This window comes from Barbus barbus (assembly GCF_936440315.1).
Source record: "Barbus barbus genome assembly, chromosome: 29".
In the NCBI taxonomy this organism is placed as follows: Eukaryota; Metazoa; Chordata; class Actinopteri; order Cypriniformes; family Cyprinidae; genus Barbus; species Barbus barbus.
In genome coordinates, this window is record NC_136757.1 from 24,885,763 (window position 1) to 24,913,638 (window position 27,876).

Here is a 27,876-nt window from a genome sequence, read left to right on the forward strand (position 1 = left end):
AGGTGCTCTCTGGTCTAGGGTTTATCACAGTCCATCAAAAAATACTGCAGAAAAACCATGGCACTCTTGTGAATTAAAAAGCCTTTATTATCAAATGACTACATCCAAAAAGTCTAAAAACTCCATGGTCATTCTGAATATTTTTTGATGGATAGTTCCTGTCCTTGATTCTGATTGGTTGAGCCGTGTTCGAAGCTGTTGTAAATTACTCCATGAGCACCGTTTTTTTTTTTTTTTTTATTACTTTGACCTCTTTGTTTCTGCGTCTGTGTGCTGTCCCACTTTGTTGCAACCACAATCGTTTCTGAGGAACTACATTGTTAGGCGGAATAATGTTTTTATTAATATCATTACATTTTATTTGCTTTATTTTATTTTGTGAAACCTTGCTACATACATGGAATAACCATTTCATAAAAGCAAAAAACCCGTGAAGCCGTGGTTTACAGTGAATTTATATCAGCTATAACTCCGCTCTGTGTTGTGCCTAACAACACCCTTAGCTGTTATAAATTCACTGTAAACCATGACTTCACGGGGCATATTGCTTTAAAAATAATTACATAAATAAATAAATAAATACATTTTTATTATTATTTTTACTTAAGAATACTGAAAAACAAAAATTTATTAATTAATAACATGCATACAAACAGATTCACTGAAAACCATCTTCTGAATTGACCAAAAATCATCATCATCTAGTTTTTATTCCTGTATTAATAAACAATTTTTAAACCTAAATAATTTTTTTTACTGAAAACTACTGTTATGCTCATTTGTTAATCCAAAACTGCAATAGTTCATCTAATATGACAGTACTCTGAATGTAAAATGTAGAATAAACATAGTACATCTACAAGATGCTCGCCAGTGTATTTTCCTGACTAGTCTTCTGAAAGTGTAAATATTTGAATATGCATCAATATAGCACAGCATAGCATAGCATAAATGAATAAATATATGTAATTACTAATAATAATAATCAGAAGCTATATTAGATTTCTATGTATGTAGAAAGTTCAATATAATATATTACTATTAATTCATTTATTACTATTATTTATTAACAAAATAATTGTTTAATATTATTTATTAACCATTAAGAAGAGATAACATTAAAATTAAATTAAATACATTTTCATTTCATTTTCTTTTTATTTATTAATTTTCTTTTTTTTAATTCACAATTCTATGCCTACATTCAAGTATGTATTGTAATATTAATTAGGTGGTATAATGATAATTTTGTTGATAAAAAAGTTGGAGAAGAGAAAACTTTTAGCAACAACAATTACAACACCCCTTCATTACAGGATAATTGTGTAGTCAGCATATTATTAAAAATAATTATGAAGTGCACCAAAGCAACCAAATAAAAAAATTCTAAGCACAATTAATTACGCTCCCACTAGAGGTTCAGGTCCTGGGCTGGTAACCAAAAGGCTGTAGGTTCAAACACAAAGCTGATCGTTGAACCAGCACCATTGTTTTTGATCAAGACACTTAACCCCAGGCCACTTTGAATAAAATCACCAGATAAATGACACATTTGACATAGAAGCTCATGGAAAGGCTTTTCCGACATGTTTTGGCTGGTGTTGTTGGTGAAGCAGTACCTGGTAGGTGTCCCACAGGCGAATGGTACAGCGCAGCGGCAGCTCCCGCATCAGCAGATTATTCATCCAGCGGAAAACAAACTGCAGATACTCCACCTCACACTTCTGAAAGTGCACGTGGACATCCTCTGTGGGTGTAGAGAAGAAAGCACAGGGGGGTTATATCCATTTACTGGTAGTTTCGGCAAAGTGTTGCACTGGGAGTAGCTTTTGTAAACCATGTATGGACTCCCATTGTTTAAAGAAGCACTCTGGCCCTGAACTAAGATCACCGGCTATTGTTGAATTCTCCCCACACCTGTTTCACTGAATTAACATTATAGACCCCTAACGTGTGTGTAATTATATTCAATTGAATGAAAAGAGAGAAAGATAGAAAGAGAGAGAGAGAGAAGGTTGGAGGGATTTTTCTGATAAGCTCTCGTTCGGCCTTTGAACAGAATAAGAATGGCTTTCGAAAGCGGCTGTATTGACTAGACTCCTGATAGATATTGATGGAGAAAATGTGATGGGTTTCTGAAAGTACTGAGAACTGAAGTCGGACCTATCAGAAGGAAAATGGAAACTCTTATTGCCACGAAAAAAAGCAAAAATAAGATTTCAAAAAAAGGTTTTAATAATGAATGATCTTCGAGATGTTACATAAGGGTTGCATCATAATGGATTCAACTAATGGAGTGAGTCATCGGTGTGAGGATTGAACATTATCACAAATTCACTTCTTTCCCAATCCCACTTCTTGAATAAAAAAAAAAAGAAAAAAAAAAGTTTTTGCTCATAATGACTCCGATTCCAGCAAACAAAATGAAAGTATGAAATATTTGCAAACAATTTCTTGTGCCATAACACTGAAACCATTGTCATTTTCTGGAAAATATCTTTATTTTATTTTTTTTTGGTCCTCCGAGAAAAAAAGAAAAGGCTCAACTTTCCAGAGAAACGTTAAAAAAAAAAAAAAAAAAAAAAAAAAAAAAAAAAAAATTAAGAGCTATCACAAATTGAGGCATTGTACTCGTACTTTGTTTATACATTTAGTTGTACTTATTTAAATGCAAATATTTTGTATTAGTTTGAATAAGCCCTAATGCTACTTTATTCACAACTATTTTAATAATAATAATAAAATAAAATAAAACATTTGCAAAGTGAATGCGTGCAATGAATAAAAGAAACACAGCAAACGTTTCGGACAGCATCCCAATTATTTTAGTCTTTATAATGGTTCATAAATTAATGCATAAAAATAGTATTAGTTCTTGAAGGGTAAATCCACATATAAGAATGATTTCTGAAGGATCATGTGACACTGAAGACTGGAGCAATGATGCTGAAAATTCAGCTTTGCATCACATTAATTAATTACTTCTTAAAATAGTTTATTACAGTATTTGTCATATTATTAAAATGTCATAATATTTCACAATATTACTGTTTTTATTGTATTCTTCATCAAATAAATTCAGCCTTGGCAAGCATAAGAGACTTCATTCAAAATAAATAAATAAATAAACACATTAGTGCTATCAAACCGTTAATCTCGATTAATCGCATCCAAAATAAAAGTCTACATAATATGTATATGTGTGCAGTGTATATTTATTATGTATTTATAAATACACATACATGCATGAATATATTTCATAAAAATATGTTGTTTATATATTAAATATATTTATTTATAATATAAATTATGTGAATATAAAGATAGACTTGTAAATATTTTCAAAATATATACTGTATGTGTGTGTATTATATATACATAATATACACAGAACACACATATGCAAACAAAAACTTTTATTTTGTATGCGATTAAAGCACTAAAATAAAATAAAAATTTGCAATCATTTTTGCAAAAAGTGTATAATCTTGCACTTATTTGTATGCTTTATTAAAAACTAATAGCTGTCAAGCACATTCAATACCTGCCTTAAGGATTGCTAAATATACTCTGTAACATGCAATAAATTCTGTTGCATAACATGTTAAACAGGGAAGACGAACAGTTAACATCGATTCAAACCAGTGCATTATAATTCACACATGACTACTTATCCACAGCTAAGCTTATCAAGCTGAACGCCAGTCATTTTACTCATTTCAACATTTAATAAAAAAAATCTAAAGTAAACACCATTTGGGACATCTACAAGATGTGTATTTTCCTCACTAGTCTTCTGAAAGTGCGATTTGCGATTTCCCTTTGCTTAGTCCACTCCATTCGTCTCTCCTCTCAGCTCACTTCCATTTGCCTTCACACCCTAATCGCAGGGGCTTATGGGGAATTGATTTCTCTCCTGTGCTCCCCGGTGAGACTGTGGAGTCTGCTATAGCTCACGGTGCTGTTGGATGCTGATGGATGGGAAAGAGGCGCTCGGCGGCTCTCACCGAGAGTTTCAGTGTGGGCTGTTCAGCTTATCACACCAAACACTCCGAACAGGGGAGGAGGCGTCCAGATGGTATAAACACTCTCAAAGAAAAAAAACAGAGGCGGACTAGTGGCATAATGGAAACGTGTGATTCCAAGACACATAACCGGCCAACACCATGGGAAAACAAGTCTTTTCCGAGGCGACGGACAAGATCGCACCCTGGCAGAAAAACAGCTCCTTGTTGTTATGAACATTTTGCACTGCTATTTATGGTTCGATACAACTAGTGCACATCATTCTGGAGGGCAAAGGGCAAAATAGATAGGATCACTTGATTTTGTTCTGGCAGTCATGACGTGTTATTTGTGCTGAAGCTTCTGAGGGTGTTAAAATTAATTTTAAAAAATTAAAATTGCGCGTCACAGAAACTTTGACCAACACGGTTGGTCCCAAAGTAGCTTTGATGACTGCATTTGAACTATTCATAGAAACCGGTCAAAACTTTTATGGTCCTCAATAGAACAACAGCTACAACAAGTGAAAAAATAAATAAATATATCTGAGTGCAGCTTTGTTGAAACGTCAAAAACAAAGTGCAAAAATAGTGTGATTTCATTTAAGTATACAGCGTCAAAGGTAACTTGCTTGGCGACTAGGACCAACTACCCCAAACATTTTAACATCCGTTTCTAGTGTTGTCAAAAGACCTGGTACTTCGGTAGCAAGTCGGTACTAAAAAAATTAAAACGTCACGGTACAAAGTTTTTTTAAAGGTGCCGTATGTAGGTTTTTTTCACCCGACCCCTCTTCCTCAGACTTGACGCACACGGGTTGCCAGATTAACGACACCAACAGCAACAAGCGCACATGACTATGAATGACATGAAATATGCTGTGTTTTCTGCCAACTGGCAACCCGGCGTGCCGAAATACAATTTGGTAAACTGGCAGTGGGCGGGTTTCACAAACCAAAACATATACAGACATTCCGGGCCGGAACGCACATTTTCAGGAGAATAACTGACTGTAGCATTGTTAAACAAGTATGTTAACTTAGCATGTTTCTTAAATATCTTGACTCTATGCTTTAGTAGAGTCAAAATCCTTCATACAGCACCTTTAGGTACTGGTGGTATGAGTACCCGGTCAACCCGGTTCTTGCTGCGCTATCCGAAAGGTGCGCAGATGTGCTCGCGTCATAAAAGCACGGAGACAGGGCGACATCAAAGCGAGGAAACGCATCAAACTAACAAAACACTTTAAAGACTGACACCCGGATCAAATGAAAGAGTTCAAGCAGGTAAGTTTCAACTTAATATTTAATATTAAGATCTTCTGTAATGAATATTATTCCATATTTTGATTTGAATGTCGGATTGAAATAACCATTGCCCTTATTAGCAGAGTTAATCGTTAGCATGTTATAATCTAATGCTGGGTACACACCACAAGATAATCGGGCTGATTTCTCTCCTTCCAGCAATCCTAGGTAATGTCCCGATTATCTTGGTGGATCTAAAGATTATCTTATCAGATTTTCCTGTGGTGTGAGGTGTGTTAAGAGTGACTGAATCTGCTCGGAAGAACGCCGGAGGCACCCCGATCGCGAGTCGTAAATATTCAACATGTTCAGCAGAAATCCTGATGTGTGGGGGACCTGAGGACAAACGCGCATATGATGTTAAGATTATCACGTGAAACGAAACAATATCCAATCAATTTTTATTGTCCTCATGTTTGAGGTCTCTCACATTTTGAAGATCTTATAAGATTTTAAAAATCTTTTAGTATGTACCCAGCATAACATCAATTTACAGTGAGTGAACAATACATTTTTACATAAATTAATTAACATTAATTAATGTTTGTGAATGTTATTTAATACAAGCACTTGATCATGTTGGTTCATTGTGCATTACATAATTTTAACAGATTGAACTTTTGATTTTATGTATTAGTAAATTTTGAAATGAACCCTAAGAAGAAGAATTGCTATATAACTATTGTTTATTGATAGGTCATGCTATCTAACAAAAATCTATCTGGAGTCAATGATCTAATGGTGCATTTGGTCAGACTCAGCCCATTGCTTTACTTAAGTATATTTTATTTTCCTTTTACAGCTGCAGAACCCTAAGCAAACCCTAAAACAAACAACATACAGTGGTTTTTCAGTGGCAGAAAAAATAAGACCATTTTTTGGGTGAAACTTGTTTAGTTTTTTTTTTTCCCCAATACTTGTATTACAAAATTTTAAATAAGCATAAAGAATGGCATTGATTTTTGTGCAGTTTATTTTTAAGTTTATTAATAAAATGTGTTTTTTTTAATTAGCATGTTTTTGGGTTTTGCTTTGGTACCGAAATTGGTACCGAGAACTGTGGATTTTCACTGGTATTGGTACCAAATACAGAAATTTGGGTACCGTGACAACCCTATCCGTTTCACTTAAATATTAAAAGTTTGTAATCATTTACTCATTCTGATGTCGTTGCAAATTTGTTTTCCATGTAGGAACTCAAAATGAAAAATTATAAAATGGTCACGCTGCTCCTTTGTCACAATGAAAGCATACAGGGACCAGGGGCTGTTCAATTCCAAAATGAAATTTAATTTGAACATGCTCATTTTTATTTAAGTTTTTTTTTTAATAATGAACAAGAGGAAGCAAATTATCAAAATTCTTATTTTTGCACAAACAATTCCTTTAATTCCATGAAGCGTGAAAGGAATTGATGTGTTTGGCAACATGATCTTACCATCTATTCTGCTAACGAGCTCTTCCAGTGCCTTCACTTTAATCTGAATCCCAGGCTGGGCAAATGTGTAGTTGTCCTGATAGAGAAAAACAAAGGCAGAATTTAGAACATGAATAATTATTCTGTCAACTCACTAAGGCTCTTTCACAGGACTTATATAAGAGCTTCAACTGCTCAATATAAGCATCATGTGCTACTTTGACCTACATGACATGAAAAGCACTGCAATTAGTGTTATGGAAGGGCAATTTGTATTCTACATGGTAATGGTTTTAACTAAACCTGTAAAAATGCTTTTAAGAGCCCTCAAATAAACATAAATAAATGTTATCATTTATAGACTGCTTACAAAAATTATTAGCTGTGTGCTAAAAGGTTGAAAAGAAGCAGAGTTGAAAAATCAAATCAAATTAAATATAAAATAATAAAATTTAAGAAACAGTTAAAGAAAAAGAAAACAATAATGACAAGGGTGAAATTAATTAGTTAGGATTTATTAACTGCGTGTGCAAAAAATTTAAATAAAATAAAAATGAAGAAAGAGAAAACAGTAACAACAATAAAATAATAAAATAGAAAATAAAATAATAAAATAAAAATTACTGAATGACAGCCCTGATGCATGGCTTGGTACCCAGTGATCAACAGTAGGAACTGTGGGCACTATAGCGTCACATTTATTGTTATTTCATAACTAATGTTGTTCCATCTCTCTATCTCTGTTCCTCATCCCTTGTGGGTCATTAAGGGCCAGTGGCTGTCTGCTGTGCTGTGGCTCGTGTGTTAGCCCAGGGGGACGGCTGCATAGGAAGACACATTCTGTGTTCTGATCCGTGCGCGTGTTCTGCCCTTCAGCTCGGCTCCACTCAGCCAATAAGCACAACACAGAGCGGCCCACGGGACAACCTGACTGCGGCCCGCATCTGACCCTTGCTCCTGCCTGCAGATGTGTGCCCTCACACGCTCGCCTCTCTCTAACAGAGGGCCGTTCTCAAGGGAACACAGCCAAAGATCTGAATCCCCCTAGCTTAAACGTCCTAGCTTCAACTTCCTCTCCAAGTTTTTATGGCTCTCTCCCCTAAGCGGGTAAGTGTCTTATCCTCTAGGGCTCAAGCATAACAAAGTCGGGTGCCTTTTTTCAGTCCGTCAGAGAGTCTTTTTTTTATTGCATTGTATTCAACTTGTCTCTGGCTTTTGGAAAAGAACAAAAGGACTGGATGACCACTACAGGGTTTAGTTTTAATAAAAAGTCACAGAAGAGGTACTGTCCTCAGGGAACTGCAGATGGACCAAGAAGGTCTATAATGCCTGGAGAAAGCTATTACCGTTACTGTCTTAATGGCATTAGCTCTGCTGGTGCATAATGTATTTTAATTGAATTTTATGAAGTATGGGATAATAATTATGGATTAAGTAATAAAGAAGAGAAATAAAAATAAGGAATATGACAACACACAATTCAAATGAAATTTAAAACTGAAAATTATTTCAAATTTATAACAAATATTAGTAACAGTACACCAAGAAAAAAGATTAAATTATTTTGAATATTATTATTATTATGAGGAGGAGGGGGAAAAAAGGAATCTAGCTTCATTTAAATAAAATACAAGAAGGGATAAGAACAAGAAAAGTAAAATAAAGACATGAAATTAAATTTAGTTTAACTTTAATTATATATGTTCATAAAAAATTATAAAATATTAACCGTAGCAATAAATAGATTATGATGATGATGAAGAAAAGAAGATTTTTTCTCCTTTGAATAAAACTAAATAAAAGTAACAATAAAAAAAGATTACTTTTATTATTACAAATGTTAAAGGAATAAAAATAAAAGTACAAAAAATAAAATAAAATAATAAGATAAAAAAAGAAATAAGAAAAACGATGATGGCATGAATTAAATTTATTATACATTTGTTTATATATGAATTTATGTTTATATAAAACAAAATTCTATAAAATATTCAGAGTAACAATAAATAGAAAATTATTTTGAAGAAGAGGAAGAAAAAGAAAAGAAAAACAACAAGGGTAAAATTAAATAAAAAATTAGAATGAATGGCTACTTTTGAATGGAAATCACTGGAGATGATTGTGCGATCTCCCATCAAGCCTCAAGTGGATCAAATACCTGTATCCCATCCAGCAATTTGCTCATGCACCAAAAGCTGTCGGCTTCAATGTTTCGTTGCGTATCCAGAGACAAGCTTGCCATTTCAAAATTTTCCACGTCTTCCTCTAAGGAAAAGAAGACACAAAACACACACACACATTCATGTTCGGTCACCAGCAGATCAAACCAACACACACTGCAGGTGTTTTTAGCAGCTCTGGTGTGTGACGCGCATCGTATGCACAGACACCACAAAGCCATTAGATCATTAGCCGGCAAACTGCATTCTTTATTCAACACATTCATCAACTCACTTCCTCGCCCCGCTCCCTCCCTCCCACCGCAGGCTTCCCCTCGCAGCCATGACCTTTCCCAACTCTTTAAACAGTATGTGCTAAATGATGCTGATACACACATTATGCCCCAGAGAGTCAGACCTGGCTGGAAGAGACTTCTGTGTACCACTCCACTCACCCACCACACAACTAATGTAGTCCTCCATCTCTTGATCTCTCTTTCTTGCTCTTTTCTTAATAAGGATGGAGGGATTGGGGAGGGGGAGGAAGGACAAGGAGCTATTTTGATGAAGCATTGAGTAAAGAGAAAGAGAGAGAGAGCGCTCTAGGCATGTTTGCATGCAGCTTGCGCATCGCCAAAGCAATTCAGTCAATCACGAAACTGTTACTGCGGTACATGAGAGCTGAAATATAGATAAGAAGCTCAGATCCAAGGTCGAAGACACGAAGAACACATGCTCTCGAATGACCGCAGATACTCAACTGAAGACCATGTTGACAATCTCTGCTGAGGTCTGTGGTTAGAGACAAAATCAAACTGACTGTAAACAGTAACTAGACGCATAAACCTATGTACTCTACCTTTCAAAAGTTAGAAGGGGTTAGTATGTTTTTTTTCCAATAAATTAATACTTTTATTTTGCAAGGATGCATTCAACTGATCAATAAAGATATCTGTTTCAAAATGTTTCAAAAGACTTCTATTTGAAATAAATGCTGTTCTTTAGAATTTTCCTTTTAAAATCAAAGAATCCTGAAAACAATGCATTATAGTTTCCAAAAAAATATTAAGCAGCACTTGAACTGTTTTTAAAATGGATAAAAATAAGAAATGTTTCTTGAGCAGTAAATTGACACACAATGATTTCTGAAGGATCATGTAAAAATTCAACTTTGTATCACAGGAATAAATAACATTTTAAATATTAAAATAGAAAAAAAGTTAACATTTTATTTTTTATTTACTTACTAAATTTGGAATTTACTATTTTTTTTAAATTTACTGCATTTTTGATCAAATAAATACAGCCTTGGTGAGCAGAAACGTCTTTCAAAAACATCTATAAATCTTATCCAAAACTTTTGAATAGTAGCATACTTTTGGGGGTTTTTCAGAAGAAAGTAAGTCATACGGGTTTGGAATGACATGAAGGTGAGTAAATGACGACAATTTTTATTTTTGAATGAACTCTTTTCAAATATTGTTTTTTTTTTATTTAAATGTGTAATCCCACTAAATGAAACTGCAAAAGACTGCAAATTAAGCTGCAAAAATAAGATAATACATATAATATAGATAAACTAACTACCCCTTACGTTTGTTTATCATGCACACATTTTTATGTCTTGCAAACTAATTCATTTGGGTTTCCGTGATAAAAATCACTGTTGAAAATTTAGCTGATTAAAATGTCACCAAGAAAACATCATCTAGCTGGATAACAAAGATGAGGATGCAAATTAAAAATAAATTATTGCAACCTTTTTTTTATCCAAAAACACCTTGAATATATTTTAAAAACGAATTATTACAAAAATCAAATATGTTATTTGTGACAAAATGATGCTGTTAAAAAAATTTTTTTTTTGATAAATTAGAACTAGAAGTTAATCAGTCTTTTAATTAAGAAAACCATCAATTAATCAATTCACAGAGGAACGGTTTTACAAACAATTTACACAGAAAATGGTATTTACTGAATGTGGCCCACAAATATGAATTAGACTGGTAGCAGGTAAAAACCGGCAAAACCTCTCTGCTCAAACTCTGAGCAAACTGTCAGTAAACCTCTGCATTGCAGCAGGAAGAACAGCTGATGTGGGGCTGAGTGAGAGCCCGGATGGGATTCAAGTAAAAAAAAGACAGATGGAGAACGACAGGAAAGAGCTGGCAGAGGGGGGGAAAAAAAAGCTGGAAAAGGAAAGTAAATAGCCCTCTTTGACCACAAATGAAGCATGCAGTGTCCTGCCGGTCATGGGCCGGGCCATATGTCACTGGCCACAGCACTGGAGAGATTCCTGATCCATTTAGCTCTCCACATTTCCACATCACTCCAAAGCTTTGGACACACACACACACACACACACACACACACACACACACAGAGCTGCTGAATAAAGCGGCTTTACAGAATGCAGGAGAAATCCTGTTTGTGGCACAATGAGAGGCTTTGCCACCCTGTTCTCTGACCCCGTGGAGAAAAAGGGGGTTATTGTGCTGTGTGCGAGTATAAGTGACCTGAGAGATCATTCAGTAATCACAAGTCAAGTCTGCAACTCGTGAAACAAAGGGGGGTGATGGGTCCTGTGGCTAATTTTACACAATGATTACAATTTCTTTTTTTTTAAAGGTTTTTATTTAATGAAAAAATTAGCCGTATTAAAATAACTATTATTAAGATTTTATTATTTTTTTCCTTCTGGGGTATATTTTGGTCAATATTGATAATAAAACAATATTTTGCTGAATGCGTTTTTGTGCTGGCACCTTGGCTGTTTTAGGACTGTCATGGATAAATAAATGAGACAGTAAAACAGCCAGTAGGTGGCAGCAAGTCCCTGTTTTAATAAATGATTTACCGAATCCTTCAAATCAAACGAGTCTTTCAAAATGGATGAGTCAGTCAGAAACGAAACAAGGGAGTCCATCTGAATGGACGTCTGAATCACTGGCTCAGTCGATTCGTTCAAAAACAGATTCATTCAAGGAACAGAACACCATGTTGTATAAAACCAATAGCATATTTGTGCTAGCGCACATGTGCTGATATTAAGAATAGTACATTGGCTTGTGCAATGAATATAAAACTAAAATATTTTTTGTTTCAAATTTATAAAAGGGCATTCTAACTGCATTCTAATAGGCTTCATCACGCAACGAATGCTTTTGGACTCTCAATACGCATTTTTTTTTTTGGCAAGTTGGATAATGTCAGCTCTCCTATCGTCTCTCAATCCCTCACAGTCACACATCACAACAACGTCATGTCAGGGGAATGTCTTTAAATTCTAATCAAGGAAAAAACAAACCTTCTGTTGTCTTAAAGAACTTCAAAAGCTGCGCTTGAACCATTTTGTGCGAAAAATTACGGAAACATGCTTCGAGCTTGTTAGAGTACCGAATTTAGAGTACCATTATTTGGTTCGTGAATTATCATTAGTAGAAAATTTTTACATTTCATGTGCATGATATGTTTTACGTAATACACACAATTAATAATCCAAAGGCGATGGTAAGGGGGGATGGTGGTTTTACAGAGGGGATGCTTTTTGTCATTTTTTTTTTTCGACCAGGGGGATGCATCCCCCCTCAATTCGAGCCCTGTGTGCACTGTACGTGGACCCTCGCGTATGCATAAAAAAAAAAAAAAAAAAAAAGTGTACTTTGCCACTAAGTCTTCAACAAATCACAAATTCAGACCATTCAAACCAATCTGGTTCTTGTGCTCAACCCACTGATTTAATAATCCGGTCACTGGAGGAGAAGATTTTAATTGAATAACGTAAGTTTCAAACTCACAAACTATCAGATAATTTGGAATATAGTGCACAAGCCGTATGGACTAATTTTATGGTGTTTTTTTTTTTTTTTTTCAAACTTAAAACTCCAGTTGCCATCTGTATGGAAAAGAGTGCCCGATTCATTATTCACGGACTCATTCAACAACTGATTCATTCTTTTTCGCATTTTGAGAGGCGTTTTGACAATTCAGAACCACCATAGCCAAAATCAAGAATGGCGATGGTCAAGTTCATCCACTTCGTCTCGTAGCACAAAGCACTGTAAAAATTCTTGCATACTGAGTTCACAGAAATTGGTGGTTTTCTTTTTAAAGGGGTGGTTGACTGGTTTTTTTCTAGGCTTGATTACGTTTATGGGTGCAGTCTAATGCATTAATGCTTCGTTTTTTAAAAAAAAGCATTATTTTTCACATAATTTACCTTTATTCCACACCGTTCTGTCCCTTCTCCTATAAACGTGCTAATCATTTCCTGCTTTTATGAAGCCCCTCCCTCAAAAATGCGCAATGGGCTCTGATTGGTTAGCTAATCCAGTGTGTTGTGATTGGCTGAACAGTCTCTAGTGCGCTTCTAAACGTCCCGCCCCTCACCTCAGCGGCATGTGCTCTGGTTGTATTGTAAACAATGGCGTCATCTATATTCCTTATCAATTTGAGCTTGATTGAGATGCAGAGGATATTAGTGAAGAGGATCGCGCAGAACCTGTGCAAGCAAGGCTCTTAATGTTATGTTTTTTGTTTGTTGTTGACTATTTTTAGATACGCTGTTATTTGTAAATGCTACTGCTTCTGTTAGCTTTTAATATACAATTTTTTCCTGATTAAACCTTTAATACAGTACAGCAACCGCACGCACAACAATGTATAACGCTTCTCATAGCTATGTGAAAATAAGTGTAAAAACAGTTAATTGATTGAGCTGAGCTGGTGATCTGAATGAAAGCGAGAGAGAGAGACGCAGACGCGTGTGCACAGCAGGGCGACGTGAGGAACAGGATTGAGAACCGCTGCTTAAGAACATTTTGAAACTTGTGAATCCATTAGAATCGTTAGAAGACAGAATCGCGATTCATGCACCCCTAGCACCCCTTTACATGCACCCCTAGTTTTCTTCCTCTTCTCTAAAGCAGCGCAGCACGGCCTCGCTCCCTTTGTTGCATGCTCCCAGGGGAGGGGTTTGTCTGGGTTTGTGATGTCACAAACCCAGGAAGTAACTCTTTGTTGTTGAGAATTTTAGATGATATTTATTCATTTAGTCATTTAGCAGACGCTTTTATCCAAAGCGACTTACAAATGAGGACATAAGAAGCAATCAAAACCAACAAAAGAGCGCTATTACAAGCGCTATTACAAGCGCTATTACAAGTCTTGGTTAGCCTAAAGCATGACATAATTATTATTATTTTTTTTATAAAAAGACATATAGATAAAATAAAATTAGAGTAGAGAGTGCTAGAGTTAGAGGGTCAAGTAAAGATGGAACAGATTAGTTTTTAGCCGTTTCTTGAAGATGGGTAAGGATTCGGCTACTCAGATTGAGTTGGGCAGGTCATTCCACCAGATGGGAACAGCTAATGAAAAAGTCTGTGAAAGTGTTTTTGTGTGTCTTTGGGATGGTACAATAATGCGGTGTTCACTTGAAGAACGCAAGCTTCTAGAGGGCATATAAGTCTGAAGTAATGAATTTAGGTAAAGGGGTGCAGAGCCAGTGGTGGTTCTGTAGGCAAACATTAATGCCTTGAATTTAATGCGAGCAGCTATTGGTAGCCAGTGCAAATTGATGAACAGAGGTGTGACGTGCGTTCTTTTTGGCTCATTAAAGATTAATCTTGCAGCGGCATTTTGGATTAAATGTAGAGGTTTAATAGAATTGGCTGGAAGACCTGCCAAGAGAGCATTGCAATAGTCAAGTCTGGACAGAACAAGAGCCTGAACAAGGAGTTGTGTTGCATGTTCCGAGAGAAAGGGCCTGATCTTCTTAATATTGTATAATGCAAATCTGCAGGACCGGGCAGTTTTAGCAATGTGGTCTGAGAAATTCATCTTATCATCAATTACAACTCCAAGGTTTCTGGCTGTTTTTGAAGGAGTTATGGTAGATGAGCCTAACTGGAAGTTGAGATTGTGATGAAGCGATGGGTTAGCTGAAACTACAAGCAGTTCTGTCTTAGCTAGGTTGAGTTGAAGGTGATGGTCCATCATCCAGCAAGAAATGTCTGTCAGACACGCTGAGATGCGAGCAGCTATTGTCGGATCATCAGGATGGAATGAGAGGTAGAGTTGAGTGTCATCAGCGTAGCAGTGATATGAAAAGCCATGTTTCTGAATGACAAAACCTAGTGATGCCATGTAGACCGAAAAGAGAATTGGTCCAAGAACTGAGCCCTGAGGCACCCCAGTAGATAGATGATGCGACTTGGATACCTCACCTCTCCAAGATACTTTGAAGGACCTATCACAGAGGTAAGACTCAAACCACTGGAGTGCGGTTCCTGAGATGTCCTTTCTCAATAGGGTTGACAAGAGGATCTGATGGTTGACTGTATCAAAAGCAGCAGACAGATCCAGCAAGATAAGTAATGAAGATTTGGAAGCCGCTCTTGCAACTCTTATGGCTTCAACAACAGAAAGCAAGGCAGTTTCGGTCGAATGTCCACTTCTGAAGCCAGATTGGTTACTGTCCAGGAGGTTGTTCTGTGTGAGAAAGACAGAGACTTGGTTGAACACAACTCGTTCAAGTGTTTTTGCAATGAAAGGAAGAAGGGAAACCGGTCTATAGTTCCCTAAAACAGTTGGGTTAAGAGTGGGTTTTTTAAGAAGTGGAGTTATACGGGCCTGTTTAAATGCTGAGGGAAAAATTCCAGTGTGAAGGGATGTATTAACGATGTGAGTGAGTGCAGGTACAACTGCAGGAGAAATGTTCTTTAAGGAGATGAGATGGAATAGGATCAAGCGGACAGGTAGTAGGGTGACTGGAAAGGATGAGTTTAGAGACCTCTGCCTCAGAGAGTAGAGAGAAGGATGTGAACGAGTGTATGTTTGCTGGTAAGATATGTTTGATAGATTGTGGTGTGGAAAATTGAAGAATGTGGCAAAGTCGTCAGCTGTTAGAGATGATGAAGGAGGAGGAGGAGGAGGACAAAGGAGGGAGGAAAATGTTTTAAAGAGCATGCAAGAGTTAGGCGAATTGTTAATTTTGTCATGATAGTATGTCCTTTTAGCAGTGGAAACATTAGCAGAGAAGTCAGAGAAGAGTGATCGATATAAATTAATGTCAGAAGGATTACGTGATTTGCGCCATACCCTTTCCGCAGCCCTGAGTTTAGAACAATGTTTTTGGAGGACATCAGATAGCCAAGGGGCAGAAGGGGTGGTACGGGCTGGCTTGGAAGTTAAGGGGAAGAAAGTATTTAAACAAGACGTCAGAGTGGAACAGTAGCACTGTTAGCATCAAGAGAGGATAACTGTTTAGGGGGAGGAAGTGAAGATGAAGATGAAGATATCTCCGTTTGCATTGAACTTTGCAGATACTGTTTATGCTGAAACAGCAACATTACACACTAACTAACGACAAAAAAAAAGTTTAATCACAATCAACTACCCATTTAATATGTAGCTCTAGGATCGCTAGCAAAGCATCAAACTGAGCCACTGACATGCTGAAGTAAACTTTGAATCGCCTGTGATAATTCTGCTGCTCCTTAATAAGGAGATGGAACTATCCTTCCTCTCAAAATCTCATGACTGGATGGACCCAATATTTCCTTTCTTTTTTCTATTTTTAAGATTCGAGGAGAACAAAATCATCCTCACTGCTTAAAGACTATTTATTACTGTTTTGCAAATTTTTCCGCAACAAATTAATTCATATGCATCGGACTCAGTAAGGTTTCTGTGAGTGACTAATTTTTAGGATGACAAATACGAAAAAAAATGTCGGACTCCGTGTGCAAGGACCTTAAAAATCAGCAAATTCAGTTCCCAAAACTGCTGTGAATGAGTCATTCACAAAATCACAAATTCAGACCAGGTCTTGAGGTTTTAAGCTTAACTCACTGATTTAAGGGTGCTTTCACATCTGTAGTTCGGTTCATTTGGTCCGGACCAAAGGCAAAAAATTATACATTGTAGCTATTTTTAGCCGTTTTGGTTCCTTTTCACACCACAACATCTGCTTCACTTGTTGGCTAGATGTGTCTTTGAACGCATTCCCTAAACTGCTTTTCGATTGGTCAGAAAGAGCATGCGGGAAAATTCCAACGGTGCTCCCGGAAGTAAACAAAGACAGGAGTAAAATGCAGCAGACAGCACACTGCTATTTTGAGGCTCCGCACCTCCTCACAACTCCAAGTTTGTCCGCGACCTGCCATGCTAAACTGCAAACTTGTCAACAAACACTTCCTCATCCTATAATGCACAGCGCAGCTGACTACGGCTGCCGGTTTAGTCCAAAAATGCACAATTCTTTTTGCGGTTGGGTGTGTTTAAGGTCGGATCGCTTTCTCACCACAAATGAAACGCTCCAGGGTTCCTTTGAAAGCGTACCGAGACCACCTCTTCAAGGAGGTCTCGGTACGCTTGTTTGGGCCGCTTTTGGTGCGCACCCGAGTGCTGCTTTCTCACCTGCCCAAACGAACCGCACCAAGAGGGAAAACGAACTCTAGTGCGATTCAACAGAACTAAATGAGGCAGGTGAGAAAGCACCCTAATAGTCCAGTCGCAACAACTAAAGGAGAAGATTTTCAGTTGATAACTTTGAAATTTCAACCTCACAAAGCTATTAAATGACTTGGAATATAGTGCACACGTGGTATGGACTACTTCTATGGTGCTTTTTGCAAGATTAAAAAGCTCCAGCCGCCAATTCCATGAAAAGGAGTGACTGATTCATTTTTCATGGACTCATTCAGCAACTGATTCATTCTTCTTCGACAGGAGAAAGTCATACAGGTTTGGATTGGCATGTGAGCGAGTAAATTGCATACCAGTATTCATTTTTAAATGAACAATTCCTTTAAATAGTCATGTTGCTTGACAACTATAAAACCTACTGTTTATAAAAACAAACTATATTACTGCTGTTATATGAATATTTTAAATTTTCAAGCAACAAAAGCGGTGCATTTGTGATTTTACCCTCTTGCGGCTTATTGTTCAACAACACGACACCCAAACCACAAACTTGTCTTACCCAGTCCATCCATCTAATACTAAAACTGCACCTCGACGGCGCAAATAACAGTCCATAAAACCAGGAAGGCAATAAATAATAAGGTGAGAATATCACATACCCTCTTCAGTAATAAAAAAACAAAGTGTGTGTGTGTGTGTGTGTGTGTGTGAGGGAGAGTTGAGAGACGGAGACAGGGCATTGATGCTTTACAGATGAGATTTCCCCGCTGTCCTCTTTGTCTGTCAGGGTAAATGTGACGATTTACCCTTTGAGAATATTCCCTCTCTCTCGGCCACATCTCTCTCTCCACTTCAAATTCTTCGGCGCATCAATACAAACACTTTAAACCGAAGGGCGCCGTGACTCTCCTTCCTGCCGGCTACTCTTTAAAACGCTACTCGCTGATATTGAGCTAAATGCGAAGCGCCAATACTCTCCTACGCCGTCTCTCTCGGAGGACAGTCTCAGCAGAAAGTTAAAAAGCTCACAGAGGAGCCCTATAAAGCCAGTGAGGCGTGCTGGCCAAGAGAAACAGTGCAGCGAAAGTTGGCAAAACGCTGTGTATGAGAGCAGGAGAAGCCGTTACAGCCCGCGTTCGCCCCGCGGCCTCGACGACGGGGATGAAGCCCGCGTCAGAGGGAGTGTGCTAACCTCGCTCTTTTATCTCCCGCTGGCAGCGTGTTGGGATCATGAAGTTTGTTCAGATGTATCGATCGGCGGGTCGAGCCCCCCACCGTGTGCTCGGCACCCTCGCAAGCCTCTGTAAACACTTAAATCCAGCCGATCAATGCGGCTCATTCAACCTGCGGCATTGAGTCACTCGCGCACACACGCGGTGAATCCCAAAAGCACACACACATATTCATATGGCCCGCAAACAAATTAGAGATAGAAAGGCCCTGCAGAATGACACGAAAGTGCCGGTATGGAAAATCTGCTTTTGGCTAAATGAGCTTTGTGGAGAAACAGAGGGATGAGGAAAAGACAGAGAGAGCGCTTGGCGAGGTAGACAGCCAGAGAGAGAGAGAGAGAGACAGACACGGGAGAAAAAGAGAAATCGATTGGTGATCCAGGTAATCTGTGGGTATGTCCCGGTATTTGCACTGGTGACATTGCAGCAGCGGCACACCGGAGAGATCAATGAGCCTCCTATTGTTCTTCTGTAATCCTTAACTATCCATAAGTAATTAACCTTCACATGAGAGGACAGGAAATAAATAAGGAAGGGAGGGAAAGGCTGCCGGGTGGAGGGAGAATAGCAATGAGACGAGAGCTGGAGAGTCTATTTCCCTCCCTGTCTGTCTCTCTTTTTCTGCCTGTCTTCATCTCTCCAACCATCCATCTATCTATTGATATACAGACAGATAGAATGACAGGGTGATAGATGGACAGAACAAGTGACAGAACAATTGATAGAGCAGACAGCACAATAGATAGACAGAACGATAGATAGAACAATATAAAGAACGACAAAAAGATGAACAGAGAAACGACAGACAAAGAATGATATAATGATAGAACGATAGATATAGATGGAATGATAGAGAGAATGATATGAGACAAAGATAGAGAGAACAATATAATAAACAGACAGACAGACAGATAGATAGCGAGCACGATATAACGAACGACAAATATAAGGATAGAAAGAATGATAGATAAATAGATACAAGATAGATAGATAGATAGATAAATAGAACGATAGATAGATGGATGTAACAATCTCTGTCTCCCTCTCTCCCCATCTGTCTCTTCCGTCTGCCCGTCTTCTTCCCATCTCCCTTTGTTTCTGTCTGTCACTCTTTCCATCTGTTTCCCTCTTTCACCGTCTATCAGAGTTTCTTTCAAAGATAATTGATATTCTGTATTTTTGTGTCTGACATTACAGGATATTGTCAGTTTGTTTACATTTGCACAAGCATTTTCCAGCATCATCTGTCAGATACTGGATCGTCTGCATCTCCCTGACTCTGATGTGCTCAACCAATAGAACACATTTAGAAAGGTGAAAAAAAAAATCAGTCGAATGGATCAACTGATCCTTGTGGAAGGTTATTACACACTCACCCACGAATTCAGAAAGGAAGACCACAAAAAAGGGAGTGACCAGATCATTAATGCCCTGCACGTATCCACTAGCGGGGTGACGGATGGCCCAGATGAATAGAATCCGCTCAAACACCTGAAAAACAAGACAATACCTCTTAATGATTCATTTCTCATAACGTGTGATTGTTGTGCAAACATTTGGCAACCGATGTTGCTTAATTCACTCTTGACGGACCAACAGGTCCACTCATTCGTATGCTTGTATTTCCAAATGCAGCTGCATTTCAAGTGCTCTGTTCCTTCTGGTTTATGGGTTACAAGTGTTGCACACTCCTCTATAAGTTAAAAACACCACAGCACCCCCTGCTGGTAAGCATCCAATGACAAACAAAAGCTCAGTTAAACCAATGCATGCTGGCAACATCTATCCAGTACATCATCAGTGAAATTACAGACAAAAAAAATTCAGTGCTGAAAGGTTTTTGATTGCCTTTTTATCAAACAAAAAGACAAAAATGATCAGGACAATAATTACATTTGAATTAAAACATGCTGTTGAAAAATATGAAGGGGAAAAAATGAGCTGAAAGAGCTGACTGGTAAACTAAACTGCTCCACTAGGTAAATTGATAAAAAAAATAAAATAATAAAATGCTAATACATTTATGTGCGCAAATATTTGAATACAATAAAATGTTAGTTTTGTTAACTAAAATTATAATTGTATTAGGTAAATGAAACAAAATACTATACAAGACAAAAACTATAACAACAAAAATAAATAAATAAATACTATGAATATAAACAAAAATAAACACTGATAAGGAATAGTAAGCTCTTTCTTCAGTGAATCTCACAAAACCTTTCAAAAATATTTCCTGGTCATACTTCACCCCAAACAAAAAGAAAGAAAAATTATATTTTGCATCAAATCATTTACATGAGAACTGGAAAAAAAAAAAAAGTGCTTCAACTTCATTGTTTAAATGCATTGCGACAATTACATTTTACTGCATTACAGTAATTGTGTATAGTCATTTATGCTCATTTAAAAACAACACCATATTACAGTAATTAGAATCTATTGACAATCAAACTCAAAACATCTCTGTTGCATAATGATAATGTTTGGGGCAACATGTGCTTGTCTCTAAAAGCAAAAACTACGAATAGTAAGCACTTTTCTTAAGTGAATCTCATGAAATATTTCAAGAATATGTCTTGATCATATTTCATCCCAAAGTTAAAAGAAAGACAAATAATATTTTATAATTTCCTCAAACACAACTGGGAAAAAAAAAAGTTCAAAATGAATGCATAATTGGTAGTGATAATTTGTGACAAATTGTTTTTGTCTTGCAAACAACTGCCATAATGCAAAAAATAAAAAATAAAATAATAATAAATTTATTATATTAATATAATATTTAATATTAATAATAAAATATTATTTTATCATATAAAATAATAGTCCTAAAATTCAGCTTCTTTATTTTCTTTTAATTTCAGGGTGTAGAGTGACCTGGACATGACTTTGTGTGTGATTCAGTCTATTATCTTTATGATTACATTAAGTGTGTAATGCCTGCTGTGTGAGATCAGACGCCTATATGACGCTGGTGGCTCTGTCACAGGTGCGCTGTGCAGTGAGACGCAGGTGTTGGTGCCTCAGATGATCACCTACCTCCTGCACCAGGGGCTGCTGGAACAAAGGAATCAAAGGGTTCGTCCTCGGGATATCGATGTGAATCTATGGAGAGAGACACACACAAACACATACAAAGGTGTATACGGATAAGCTCAAATACACGGCTAAACAAACCAGTTACCGAATCAGCGTGTCAGGAGCACAGGTGATCGGGGAAAAAATAAGAGATTAAATCAATATAGCACAAGAGCACTAAATTGAGTTACATGTGCCTTTTCCCTTCCAGTAAATGGAGGAAACCCATCAGGGCCCAAACTGCACACGCTATCGATCTGGTTTCGTGACAAGCTACACACAAAACCTGCATGAATTCACTTGGAAAGCGGACAGCGCAGCATCCGGCCGCACACATACAGGTGGCGACCCTTCTGTTTCATCCAGTTCTCTCTTATTTTCTTCCCTCTCTCTATTTCTACTTACATCATATGTTTGACAAAATGGCTTTGTAGTAATGCAGGTCACTCGAAGGCTACCGAAGTGCAGTTCGCTCGTATTCACCGCCATTCCTTGCCCTCTCAGACTGTGACCACACTAAAAGGTCATTTAGTGTTTCTGCCCAGACAGCCAGGGGCCAGTCCAACAGTTCTGTACGACCATATAAATCCTTTTAAAGGCCTGTGTCCGATTTGTATTGCAGTAGATGAAATGAGGGGCTGGGAGCCAGCAAGCCCTAAGGAACCGGACAAGAGGAGTGGAGAGAAGGCAGCGCATAGCAATCGACTACCAGTCCTGCACCATTAACCTGAGTTTTACAGCCCATAAGAATATTGATCCCGGCCCCCTTCTTCCACATTAATAACACGCAGGACAAAATCTGGGTGTATTACTACCACAGCTTTCTAGAAGCAGGTGTAACCTTGAGTGACTCACTGCAGAGATGATGAGGTTCCTCAATGGATTGGCGTCTGGTGTAGCCTAGTGGTTAAAAGGATGGTTCACCCAAAAATCATCCTTTAAAAAAAAAAAAGTTTCAAAGAAAAGATGCAAAAGTCTTGTGCACTACGAGTCTTCTGAGGTCATACATTGAGGTCAACACTATTCACTGATAATCTCTGCAAATGTATGACTGACTCACTCGAACTACAGAATCGGATTAGTTCCATTCATGAAAGAATCATCCTCTAAGATGAAATCTATGCAAGTGTTCTACATAAGGCCCCCTGGGCTTGTAGGTTTAAAGGTTGTCGGTTCAAACTCCACAAGGATTGATTTGTGAATTGTAACCATTGTTCCTCTGAGTAAAACACTTAACCCCAGGTTGCTCCAGTGGGATTGTTCCTAATGGACTGAAGCGTCTGCTAAATCACAAATCAGAAGTAATTAGCAGTAGACATGTGACAATCTCGACTACTGTTTAAAAGATTTTTTATTTTGTAATGAAATTAATACTTTTATTTAGCAAGGATGCTTTAAAATTGAACAAAAGTGACATTTAAATAATGTTGCAAAAGATTTCTAATTCAAATAAATGCTTTTTTTTTGCACTTTCTACTATTCAAAGAATTAAAAAAAAAGTACCACAAAAATATCAAACAGCACAACTGTTTTCAACATTGTTGATAATAAGAAATATTTCTTGAGCAGCAAATCAGCATATTAGAATAATTTCTGAAGGATCATGTGACACTGAAGACTGGAGTAATGTCTGCTGAAAATTCATCTTTGCATCATAGGAATAAATTGCATTTTAAAATATATTCCAATAGAAAAGAGTTGTTTTAAACTACTGTATAATAAAATATCACAGTATTTTTGACCAATTAAATGCAGCCTTGGTGAGCATAAGATTTTTACCGACCCCAAATTGAAGTTTTTTTCAGGGTTTTTCCCAAATCAATCAGTCTGTCTTAAAGAAGCCCTGTCAAATTAAGCATGTTTACTGTCATATTCACAAAACACAAATCAGATGTGTTTTGAGGGATGTATGAACACTAAATGCAGCCCTTTAATAGCAAAATGGACAGATATTCAACAAATAATATTTGGAATAAAAAAATTATATCTGTAATCTTGCAAACGATCTTATGATATCCTTTTCCACTGAAATGCATTATCTGGTTTCATGCCATTACAGACAACAGGTTTGCATATTATAATGTTTTCCAACTAACTCAACCTGGATTTAAACAAATATTCTGGGTTGCTTTCAACATAATGTCTATGGATGGCATGCGTGACATGCTGTCCATTAGAACAGACAATGCATTTCCTATTTACTCGCTGTCTGTAATAACTGACACCATGATATGGTACATCTTCAATAGATATAATAATGTACACAACAAACTCCAAAATGTTTCAGCAAAACATTTCCTAAAACATCCTTGCCTAACATTAAGATCTCAAAACAAAACATTTACATCATTGAATACTTTGAACAGTTAAACGTTTTTCAAAAAAAACTGTAATGAAACAAATATTTGGATATTTGTGGACTGATAAAGGTGCTCTCTTACTCCAGGTTCAGTAAGAAAGTGGTCAATTTTAGCCAACTCTTCCCCTTTTTTGAGAACGTACTCAGAAGCAGGCTGGGTTGAGTTTTACCTGTCTGTATGTGTCTCTGTGATTCTCATCTGTTCTGGAGTTGTAATACTGCTCGATAAAGCCAAAATACTCCTCCCTCTTCCTCTGGAGAACCAGATCCCTTCGTTCTCTATTGGCTGGAAGATAGCCCTGAGAGAAAGCACATGGAAGGAAGAAAATGCAAATTTAATAGCGTTCAGAAAAGAACTGTTGTACTCACACTATCTCCATGTCTTCCAAGTGCATCTTGCCCTCTAACCAAAATATAACCTATAAATAATGCAAACTAAAAGATATTAAAATAGCAGTATGTAAATTCAGTTCAATACTGTAGACCCATGAAAGAAAATGTTGCATAAAAAGAAGCTTTTAATCTTTTTTTGTTTTTTTTATCTACAGATTGGATCATTTCAGCATTTTTATCATGCTGAAGTCAGATGTTTAGTGAATGCCTTTCAGAATACGATCTGACTGATTTTATGCTACTGGCTTTTTTTGTGCTGCTCATACAAATGGCACTTTTTAAAAGGCTTCTTATAAGACGAGTTGCATTTCATTTAAGTTCTTAGCAAATGCTTTCCTTCCAAAGTGCCTTAATGAAAAATAAAGTTCATAAAGTGCCTTATCATTTAGATGCTAGGGTTTTTAAAGCATTGCTAGGCAGTTGCTAAGATGTTCTGGGTGGGTAGTTACTTACTGCTTATGCTTATTTGATCAAAATACAATAAAACATAATAATATTGTGAAATACAATTACAATTTAAAAGAACTGTTTTCTAGTTTAATGTATTTTAAAATGTAATTTATTCCTGTGATGCAAAGCTGGATTTTCAGCATCATTACCCCAGTCTTCAGTGTCACATAATTCACATAATAAGTTTTGCTGCTTAATATTTTTGTAGAAATCGTGATATTGTATTTTAGGATTCTTTGATAAATAGAAAGTTCAGAAGAACTTTTGTAACAATGTATCTTGAAATATTTAGTTTAAAAAAAATTGTCATTATTATCAATTTCGATTCTTTTATTGAACTGTAGCATTGGGTTTCTACTTCAATCAAGTCTATTATATTGCCCATTAGATCAAAACTTTGCCTGTTATATTCTCCAGTGAAAACTTTGTAATTCAGATTGCAGAGTAATTGCTTCAATAATAGCATAGTATGAATAATGGTGTGAGCAATAATAATAGGGATGCTTGCCTTAGCAAACACAACTAAGTAACACACTTGAAAATACAGAACACAAGCTTCTGATCTTAAAAGTTTAGAAAAAAAAAATCCACAACTCTGGGAGAAACTTCTAATCATGTAGCTAGTAAACTAACACACAGACAGGATGCAATTGTGCTAGTACATACTTACTAGCTACAGATGATTCCCTAAAGAGCAGACAACAAGTGCAGGCTATTTGTAGAGCAGATGTGGAGGCGTGGAACTGTCAGTTAGATCGTTGTCATGACTCTCCATCATGTTTCAGAAAATGGTGTTTTTAAAAGTGCCTTCCCCTCCCATTGTTTCTCAACTCTAGTTTTAATGAGCACACACAGAGTTGCAGAGCGCTTGAACACACAAATGATAACGTACGTTCAGAATCCAACTCGAGGCAGCTCATGTCTGTTGCTTCAGGCGAATAATGAGTGCACAAACTCCGCTCGTTTGGATTCGCCCCATCATCGGCCCTTCAAAACTTTAATAACGGCTATTAAATTCCATGCTGAAAATCGAAATGATCTTAAAACGGCTTTCCAATGTGATTCAGAGAAGGTCTTGGCGAGGTTTATGTGCTGTAAATCAAGGATCGAAGTTGGAAACGTTTAGATTTGGTGCCATAACACAAACGTGATGTGAACCAACAAAAACAAAATGCAACTGTTGCTCTTTACAATCACAATCACAATTTGAAAAGCCAAGACAAAATGTTTGATTTTTGGAATATTTTGTTAAGCATTCATCTACCTCTGTAATTTTATACATATGGAATTATTCCGTTTAATCTCCCTAGCAAACAATGCATGAAGCAGTAAAAGCTTGGAGGAGCTGGGTCTGGGTGGGGATTTGCTTGTACAGCTTAGCTCAGAGGTGTGTGTTATTGACTGTGTAAGCATGTGCCAGAAACGCAAATGAGGCTTGTAAAGCATTCTCCGCACACATATAGCCACAGCACAGAGGCCCGCTCTACACCTCCGATGATGACAGTCACAATTCTGCTGACATTAAGTGCTCAGCAAAACCAATATTGCAAAACAAATCAATAACGCACATTAAATTAAAAGTGGCGTGGAAGTTTTATACCCTCTGAAAAGCATAGAAAATTACTGTGCACCCTATGCAGAACTACACTGCTTTCAGGTTTGTGATGCTGGCTTACAGTAAATAAAAAAAAAAAAATCCTTGATAAATTGTTTATTACGGCATTTTTATATTATTCATTCAATTGAATTTGCATTTGGTTGCACTTGAAATAAGTAATTTCAAGAAGTAGTTCAAAACATATTTAACAGACCCAACACAATAAATTTATTTTCCTAAAAAAAAAAAAAAAAAAAAAAAAAAAATTATATATATAAAAATTAGAAGGCATTGAAACCATGGCCTCATGTTTAGGGCATGTGTAGTGGAACAACGTGATCTCAAATACATCTCAACATATTTCAGTCCCTTTCTTCCCTCTCTTCCACATATTTTTTTGTCATCTCACTGTTGTTTGTTTGAATAACATGCCAAAGTGGACATGAAATAAACAGTAGTGGTAAATACTTACCGATAAGAGTCTCCAGGTGACTGGCCGAACTTCACGAGGGATTCCCGACCAACTATGCTTCCGTAACTCCTCTGTATGAACAAAACACAGTGCAAAGTTCATTCAAAATGACAAATACTTCAGCAGCACAACTGCTGTGTTGTTTCATAGCTACAGAGGTGAACATCATACTGCAATTTGGATGCGAAGCTACAATGTAAAAATAAAGCTGCAGGAGCAGAAGGCTGGCATTAAAGTATATAAAGACCAATCAACAGTTAAAACATGCATTAAGAGTTTGTTCATATGAGGTGATAGAAAATCATGCTTTAAATCAACAGTCGTCGGCCTTCACAGGACCGGTGACACTAACTTATAGCTCAATCAACACAATCAATAAACAATTATTTTTAATTAGCAAACACACTCAGAGTTTTCAGGGAGCCATAACTGCACATTGATTTTAAAATAATGGCTGGGAAGTTGACGATTCACAGGTGATGAAGCAATGGCTTGGGATGTCAGCATGATGTTTGGAGAGCACATTTAGACAAACAGCTTAAAAAGCATCCGTGTCGTGGCCTGCTGTCATGTTTTACCGTAGGGCTCATGTGAACTTTGCTAGTTTGAGCTTGTTTTTCCTTATTTCACATTTCTGTTTCTCTCCGAATGCACCATAAACATAATTTTCTTATTTAGTCTTTGTCTTGTTTTCCAGTAAAACATCTAAACATCCTTACAAGAAAATAAATTTACTTGAAAAGGAAAATTGCATATCAAGATTTACAGAGAAAATATCCTGAAATAAGTTTACATTTCGTATCACACTGGCTACTTGAATTATAAAATCTCAAATTACAACAGAGTTATGCTTAAAACAAGAGAAAACATTTGCCAATGGGTAAGAAAAAGAAACTTAATTCAAGACATTCAATAATATATATGTGTAATAATATATAATTAATTAGGTTTATATCTTACACCGTTTGGCTTCT

General features: G+C 36.8%; 1 protein-coding gene across 2 annotated transcripts in view; it reads right to left on the reverse strand.

The window, feature by feature from the left end:
• LOC306848993 (TBC1 domain family member 22B-like) overlaps positions 1-27,876 on the reverse strand; it is a 51,758-nt gene that overhangs the window by 11,681 nt on the left and 12,201 nt on the right. For both annotated transcript variants that reach the window (XM_079383802.1, XM_079383801.1), the window contains 7 exons: positions 26,903-26,973; positions 24,161-24,289; positions 21,593-21,658; positions 19,927-20,041; positions 8,888-8,994; positions 6,751-6,826; positions 1,620-1,747 (listed from right to left, as the gene is read on the reverse strand). In XM_079383802.1, the coding sequence (XP_079239928.1) occupies positions 1,620-1,747; positions 6,751-6,826; positions 8,888-8,994; positions 19,927-20,041; positions 21,593-21,658; positions 24,161-24,289; positions 26,903-26,973 (692 nt within the window). The remainder of the gene's footprint in view (positions 1-1,619; positions 1,748-6,750; positions 6,827-8,887; positions 8,995-19,926; positions 20,042-21,592; positions 21,659-24,160; positions 24,290-26,902; positions 26,974-27,876) is intronic.